General features: G+C 36.9%; 1 protein-coding gene across 1 annotated transcript in view; it reads left to right on the top strand.

Moving 5' to 3' along the window:
- The first annotated feature begins 3,471 nt into the window (after positions 1-3,471).
- LOC142340540 (uncharacterized) overlaps positions 3,472-8,533 on the top strand; it is a 34,371-nt gene continuing 29,309 nt past the window's right edge. Inside the window, exons 1-2 of the mRNA XM_075391161.1 lie at positions 3,472-3,837; positions 4,290-4,510. Coding sequence (XP_075247276.1) covers positions 3,660-3,837; positions 4,290-4,510 — 399 coding nt within the window. The 5' untranslated portion in view covers positions 3,472-3,659. The remainder of the gene's footprint in view (positions 3,838-4,289; positions 4,511-8,533) is intronic.

The following is an 8,533-nucleotide window of genomic DNA, read 5'->3' as shown; positions in this document are numbered from 1 at the left end:
TTTTTTGATCTATCTGAAAAAATTTTTAAAAGCTTTAAAATATTTAAACTTTGACTTTTGGAGACTCGGTATTTCATTGTTGTTCTTCTTCATATTTCGTGAATTGAGGCGTTTTGATTTATCATTAGTTTTTTCGCTTCTCTGTTTAGGTTTTGTCATTTTTTTGCATTAAAAATTGCACAAACACTTAAACAGTCATGGATGGAATAGTTATAAACAGCCGATTTGGTTTTGGGTGATCATTGTATTTCTTTTTCAGGCGTGCTAATGAGATAAGAAGGTCTTTAAAAAAATAAGACAATTTGGATAATAAACAAGTTGTATCATGGAGTTATCTTGGTTGCATTTAAGTATTTTCTTAAATTTAATTGGCATTATTGCGAGCGTATTCGATTTTGATGCTCCTGAAAACGTGCAGTCACCTTTGCTTCCATGTTACATGTTGCCCCACGCCTTTATTCAATGCAACCCGCCAGCTATTGCCAATGAAAATTCCACAAAACCCAATTCGTTCGTTGGAATCCAGAAAACATGCAAGGACAAAAGTGCCGATGACTCGAACGACAGTCAAGAACTGGATTACGTAAGCGTTCTCTGCGATACTTTACCCGGAATTGAATGTTGGGGCGAGCGTAAATTTTGGAGCAGACAAACTTACCCTTGTTTACATTACAAAGACCACAATTTTGTCACTACTTTGTTGTACTCGTTATTTTTGGGCGTCTTTGGTGTCGATAGGTTCGTGTTGGGACATACGGGAACTGCGGTGGGGAAGTTGTTGACGTTGGGGGGTCTGGGAGTATGGTGGATTGTTGATATTGTGCTGTTATGCACTGGAAGCTTGACTCCAGCTGACGGAAGTCAGTGGCAAGTGTTTTACTGATTAAACTCATTTATGCAATCAGTTTTTTAAACTGACTGCTTTATGATGAAGAAAATCATGTTCGTCTGAGACAAGTTTACGTTAGTAATTTCACTCATTAGTTTGAGAAAGCTGGTCACAGTTATTGTTTTTTTTTCGAAATTCTGCTGAAATCAGCCTCTTTTTGAGATTATGAATCAGATTTAGTAGAGAATTATTGAAAGAGTTTTGGAATTTTTACAAAATTTGGAGGCGACCAACTATTCCAATTAAGATCTAGCGAATGCATCAATGACAATAGTACCGATTTAGTGGCAAGTGTTCGTTTCTTGCAGCAAGAACAAGCAGATGATTGAACAATCAGTTTTTAATACGATGTATTTCAAACTCTGCTGTTTTTCCAACTTACGTCCGGTTTTTTTTTTGAGTATCAGAACTTGCGGAACAATTCAACCTTATTTAGTTTCAAATTGAGCTGGTATAATGTTTACTCCACATTAGGTTTACTCCGCAATATTTTGGCGGTATTATATCCAAATATCGAAAGAGAGAATTTACCTACTCTGATAATTTATGTTACTATATTCTGAAGAATATAGTAACACATATCTTTACACATATGTAACGTAACAACTAGCGATGTGATCACACAAAGATGGTGAAAAAGCGATGAGTTTTCAATCAAGAAATTGGTGCATTATATTATCACAACTGCAAATTGTGTGAAATATGCTGAACGTTTCCAGATGAGGAATTGAAATTTGTTTTGATTTTGAGGTAAAAACGCCGTTGTATAAAAAATCTACGATTACAACTTTATGAAAACGGTGATCAGCGATTCTTGTTGGAACAGCCATTTTCTAGAAGTATATGCGATTGGTCTTTGCCAACTATTCGAAATACTCAAATGCACGAAGTGGGAGAATTACGTGCTTGCTCTAAGACGAGAATAGAGGGCTGCACTCCAGGGAAGTCAAATTCCTTATGCAGAGTTTGATTTTCTGCCCGCTGATTTTGACCTGGGTTATGTCTCATCAAATAAGAAGACGTTCTACAATTCATGATCTTTGATTGATAGAGTGAAAGGCGACAGTAGCCTCCTAAACACCAGAAAAAAATGAACATAAACAACTGTTATTTAAATGATCAGATTGAAATCAAATAATTGAGAAGAATTATCCGCTAGTCAAAGTAAAATGTAGACATTTTAATAATTGTGCTGGTATGTATACACGTGTGTGCATTCCATTTCATCTTTTGTGTGTGCATTTCATTTCATCTGGGAAATACTTCACTGATGGTAATTTAGTATCTGTGAACGTGTGAAATGTTTCCCCTTTGAAACCGCAGACTAATCAGCTCCTTTGAGGCTTAAGTGTAGAATTTATGCAGATGGTATTATTAACAAATTGTATTCTTCAATAAAGCTTTCTTCTATACCAACCGTCTCTTCTTTTCTGAAACTGTCAATATTGGCCGACATTCCGCTTAGCCGACAAAGAAAATGAAATTTGTCCACAGTTTAATTTCAAATGATTGAAGAATTTGATCAGCTAATAGATTACTTTTTTGGGACCGAAATTTTTATTCACGGTCGGGTTCTAAAGTATTTAGTCAGCAGTTTAATTTTAATTAATAGCCGCCCTCATCTTCTCAGCCGGCTATTATAGCGCTCCTATTTTTTTTTTTTTACTTCGTCGAATAAAAAAATGTTTCGCTTTACCTCATTTTGCCGCCTTTTCAACATTTTGCGTGAAATCTTTTTGACTTCTCTAGGCTAGTTTCTCTCTTCTCTCATTCTGCTAAAAGTGATTTTGAACATCAGTTGCTCAGCAAAGCAATTCAAAACGAACAGAGTCAGTATAAAAAATTGAAGTCAGAAGTAGAAACGGGATAAACCCATAAAGCCCAATTTTAGATGCCCGCTAATTGAACGTCGTTCCTATAAGTCTTAGTTACCATCTCTAATGCTTATTGGTATTGATAGTAGCCCCTGTAGCCTCTCTCTAAAACAGAAGTACAACCACGAAATGCCATCAAAATAAATCGGACTTAAAAAAGTGTTTTTGCACGAAAATCTTTTTTTTTTCAATATCTTCTGTTATTTCAATCCCAATCATGCTTATTGGAATCAACGGCGGCTATTTTCCGGCAATCTGCCGGGTATGTTTTTATTGGAGATTAAATTTCTTTTTCGTGAGACTGCTATTTTTTATGCACAGAAAAAGGTTACACAGAAAAAGAAAATTTAGTATGCAGCTTAATTTTAATTTTCTTTGAAAACTTTGACAGGCGATAAAATTTCTTTGACGTAAGACCGCTATTTTTTATGCACGGTTGGGTTCCGAAGAAAAAAGAATATTTAGTCAGCAGCATGCATAATTTTGAATTTTATTGAAAAATTGGATTGGAGATTAATTGTTTTTGTCGTAAGACCACTATCTTGTTGCTCTTTTCTCTACCGTTCTGTTCATTCGTGGTCTATCGGCTAATTTGACCATTGCCGTCTCTTCAAAGAGCTATTTCTTGTGTTTGTGGTTAAGATAACTGCTGCTAGAATTATACCTGAACCTAATTTGACAAACATTTCTTCACCGTCATTTAGTTGCGTGTACGATGCGTTGTTAAATATTTCAGATTTGAGTTGTTACTATGACTTTCTTGCCGTACCCCGGTGGGTAGAATTATGCAGCATATCATCGTTCTTAAAAACATTTCACAAAATTGCCGACCTGAAATCTTTTATCAAATTTGCTGAATTGTGATTTGAGTATTTTTGAACTCGAACCATTCCAAAATGGCGCCCTGGAGGCAAATGTGGAAAAAGTTTACGTCCAATGATACGAAAGCGAAGGAGAACCAGATCGGAGGGGCGTCTATAATCCGAGATCGAGATCCGGAACAGTCTTGGGAGACGTTGGCGAAGTTGGGCGATGGAGCGTTTGCAGTGGTATACAAAGCCCAAAATAAATCAGGCATCTTTGCTTCACCCTTTTTTTTCATGAACAAATGTGTTGAATTTTTCTCGCTTTTTTGTTTTTATGGGTTTCTTGTTAATTGCGAGACATTTCCGAAACAGAGTACATTTCTTGGTTATAGATTTTACTTTTGCATTTTGTAGAATCGAAATTATTGAAAACAATGTTTGCACGAGTTTGTTCTTGGAGTGTCAAGGGTAGAGAGCGGTTAAGTCATGAATAAAATAAGCCTTTGGTTGAGAACCATAATTAACCACGCATTTTTTAACCGTTAAACTCAGAAGGTCACCAAACGAGAACCTGCCATTGGAATTTGGAATAAAGTGGCGCTCTTCGCATTTAAGTTCGCTAATTTCAATTATAGATTGTAAAAAATCGCCAATTGGACAGAATTGCTTGTTGCAATTTTCGCTGGGGTGATGCAAAGTGGCAATATGTATAATTCACAGACACATCAAAGTTCGCAGCTCTCAAATTGGTTGAAGATATGGAGTCAATTGAAGAAACGGAGCAGATGCTTGTGATGTTGGAGATCGACATTCTGACTAAATGCCAACACGAGTATGTTCTGGGGTTAGAAGAGGCCTATCTATATCAGAATAAACTCTACATGTATTTGGAGCTGTGTGATGGCGGAGGGCTCGATTCCATCATGCAGGAATTGCAGAAGGCAAGTTGTATAAATGAAGGTAATGAGCGTTTTGATAGTGAAATTTTGAAGGACATCTCAATCTTCTCTGCTTCAAGACTGGGAGTTTCTTCGGAATTTCACTATTAGCTTTCTAACAACTGAAATGGTCATGTAAAATTTTCCAGCGCCACTTGGTCAACAGATTAGTCGTATTTTTAATTGCTCTCGGAACGAAGTTTGAAGCAATTATCTTAAACGTGTTGGTCTTTTTTATGTCGGATTTTTGATCGACCGTTTCGACTTTTCGGGTGACTTTTGTGTCCTTGACTTTATAGTTTTGCTCGATCTAAATTTCTCTCTCATTCACAAGTGCCAGCAGCTGAACTCAGTGGCGGCAGTTTACTACTAAAAGTGCGCGGAAATCGGTGTAATTTTATCACTTCAGATTTTATTAGTGACTATAGTGTTATATAATAACCTCTAATGACGTCATTTGAAGCCCCATAGTGATTTTAGTTACCCCCCCCCCCCCCGACTGAATCAGACTAATAGAGTCGAGCTGCCACTAGTCGTTCGAGAGCCATTCTTCCGTCTTTAGTCGTTTGTTTAATAGCTCCCCTCATTTTCTCAGCCGGCTATTATTGCACTCCTATTTTTTTTACAATTTAAACAATTTGATTGGTATTGGGGCGCTTTCTTTTTTCAAGATCTGTGCACACATTGTCATGATTTTTGAAGTCAAATTGAAGTGATGATTTTGTTCACACCGAAACAGGAAGTGAAGCAAAAAAGCTCGAATAAAATTTTTTTCTCTAATTTTAAAGCAGAGTGTTTGGACAAAAAATCGGTTTCTCGCTTGTGGTTTTGTGTGCAATGAGGCAATTTGACTTCGATTTTCACTGTTTTGATTTTTTGATCGAATTTTTTTCTAAATGGTATTTGCCATGCATTCGTGATCCTTGTCTAGGTCTAATTTTTTTGTTTAGTCTGAACATTTTTTGAATTGTCTCAGGACTTTTCCTGCTGTTTTTTTTTATTTTTTACTTTGTCGAATAAATATTTGTTTCGTTTTACCTCATTTTGCCCCCTTTTCGACATTCTGCCTGAAATCTTTTTGACTTCTGTAGTTTTATTCTTCGCTCCTTCTCAAATTGCTTTTAAACAGCAGTTGCTCAGCAAAGCAATCTAAATTGAACAGAATCAGTATCGAAAAACGAAATCAAAGTAGAAATGGGGTAAATCCATAAAGCCCATTTTAGATGACCGCAACTTGAACTTTGTTCTTATAAATCTTTGTTAACATCTCTAATTCTTTTAAGCATTAATACTAGCCTCTGTATCCTCTCATTGAGAAATAGGAGCATGTCTAACAACAAAATCTCATCACAATGGTTCGAATTTTTAAAATGTTTTTTTTCTACTACAATCGGTGTTATGGGAATCAATAGCGGCTATTTTCCGGCAATCTACCGGGTATGTTCTGTTTCACATTCATACGGATAGCGAGATAACTGGTGACTGCCTGGATAGATGAGAGACATAAGTAGTATAAGTAAATGACTAGTAGTAACACTAGGGGGGGGGGGGGGGGGTCACGCACTGTAAAAAAACGACCCCCTCTAAATCTTTACATTTGACCACTAAGAAATTCTTCAGAAAAGCCCTTGGGCGCGATGGTACAATATATGAAGACAAAATCAGAACATGAGTTTGGAAAAATTGTCTTACAAGATCATTTTTTCAAATTACAGTTCCAGAAAACAGACGTTAGGTAAAAATCGATAAAACTGTTTCAATGAGTACCCGAGTTACGAGAGACGAAATTGATGGGGGTATTACAAACTTGGTTTTTGATGATGGAAACCGAGAGAGACCTCCATGGCGTTGCTGTTCCAATACCGTAGTCCCTCGATCAGAGATTATATTTTTCGTTCAAGTGAGTATTATAGTGCTCATGATTAGTCTCTGTTTTGCCATGCTATTCTTGATATCGGAGAGTTGCGAAGAGAAATCAATTTGGATTGCACTGCATTCGAGTCTAGTTGGTTATATCTTACCAAATCCTAAAATATGAATAAAGTCATTCTCACAAACGATAGGATCTTCATGGCGGTTGTAGGTCCAAGTGGTTCTGGGAAAACTGACCTCATATTCAACATGCTGCAAGGTAGGTCCTTCTACCCAGCATTTCTCAAAATTTATTACTTCTACAAAGAGTTCCAGGACATATTTACAGCTATGCAACAAAAAATACCGCACATTGAGTTCATCAAGTATTCCGGATTGGATATAACGAAAAAGCTTTCGGACTGTCTGCTCGTTTATGATGACTCATGCGAGGAAATCTTTAACGATAAAGAGTTTGTGAAAATAGCAACGTCAGGAAGACACAGAAAACTTCATATGATCTACGTCAAACACAACTTATTCCAACAGAGTAAATGGTCGCGGACAATTGATCTAAACACAACTCATATAGTTTTATTCAAATCATTGCGTGACATTCAGCAAATAGAATACCTCGGAAAACAGTTAAACTGTCTCCAATTACTCAAGGACGCATACAAATTAGCAACAGCTCAACCCTATGGACATTTAATCATTGACCTGGATCCTAAAACAAGTCAAGGCTTACGATTTTCTTCTCAACTCATTGGTCCCGAACCATCAATATTCTATATTCCTTCGAAGGAAGCTGTTATTACACCAATTACGAATGAAAAAGAGACATTTGCTTATGCTGAAGCGCTGGTGCGTTAACAGCAACCCCAAATCGAAAAGCAAGAGAATTTTTCTAGCCCAAGATATTGAATTCATTTGGTTCCTAAGCGATTGTGTAATGAACGTGCTCTCTGGTGTTGTCCCAATCAACAAGAAAGAACTACAACAATTCGAACCTCAACTACGACAACTTTCTGAAAAATATTTCAGTGCGCTGGAAAGAAGTAAATTATTCCAGACAACGAGAGGGCATTCTCTGATTCAACTAATTGCCAGACCTTGTCTAGAGTATCTACAGAAAAATGCCAACTGAGGAATTTGTGCTCATTCCTCGCAACATGTTTACAACTGAACAACCTCAAGTTTCGCAAATATTAAACAATCCACTAACAAAAAACAAGTCGAAACAACTATCGCTTCTACAGAGAACTTCAAAACAAGAGCCACCAGAAGCGGTCATACAGCAGAACACAGAGCAACAGACAGATGACGTCATGGTTTCCGATGAAGAAGAAAAGCAACAAAGTATCCCAGACGACAATAAACGAAAAGAGTTTGATGAAATCAGTCAGAGTGTGATCGATGATATAGATTTTCTCGAAAAAGACAAATTTGGAAAAGCAAAAAAAAATTTGAAAATCAACGGATCACGCAACATTTCACTGGACGTTGTAGGTAAAATCCTAATTAATGGAAGGAACACCGACATTCCAGCATCAACTTTCCTCTACGCATTACAACAAACATCATCAAAACTTTTGCCTGACGATTATCAAGTATTGAATTATTTGAATCTTGCACCACATCTCACTTGTAATACTTACGCAAAGAAGTTCATTAAAATTCCGAAAGAGCAAAAACTACGTCAGTTTCCAGATGGAGCAGCCAGTGAACAGAAACCTGCTATCGAGAGAGCAGAAAAAACAGAGACTGCTAGCTTTGATGAGGAAGGCTTCGCAGACGCAGAAGAAGAAATTAAAACGCCAACAAGCTGGAAAACTCCATTCAGCGGAAATCAAAAAACTAAATAAAGTTTACACGAAAGGAAAAGCAGCATTTGGAAGTGTTGCTAACATAAAAGAGGAAAGCGGCTTTTCCCACAAAAAAATTGAAAAATTCCTTCAATCGAAGAACTCATACACTAAATATCGTCAATTCCGGAAAAGTTTACAGAATAAACGAAATCTGGTCCATGGATGTAGCCTATATGGACAAAATAGCCAAGCACAACAATGGGGTCAAATACCTATTGATTGCAGTTGACGTTTTATCACGCTATTTACGTGTTCAACCTCTCAGAACGATGTATTCGAAGGATTGCGTTGAAGCCTTCAAACAAAT

The sequence above is a fragment of the Convolutriloba macropyga genome, chromosome 6 (genome assembly GCF_964194025.1).
Source record: "Convolutriloba macropyga chromosome 6, txConMacr16.3, whole genome shotgun sequence".
Lineage (NCBI taxonomy): Eukaryota > Metazoa > Xenacoelomorpha > Acoela > Convolutidae > Convolutriloba > Convolutriloba macropyga.
This window is presented reverse-complemented; position numbering and strand designations above follow the sequence as displayed.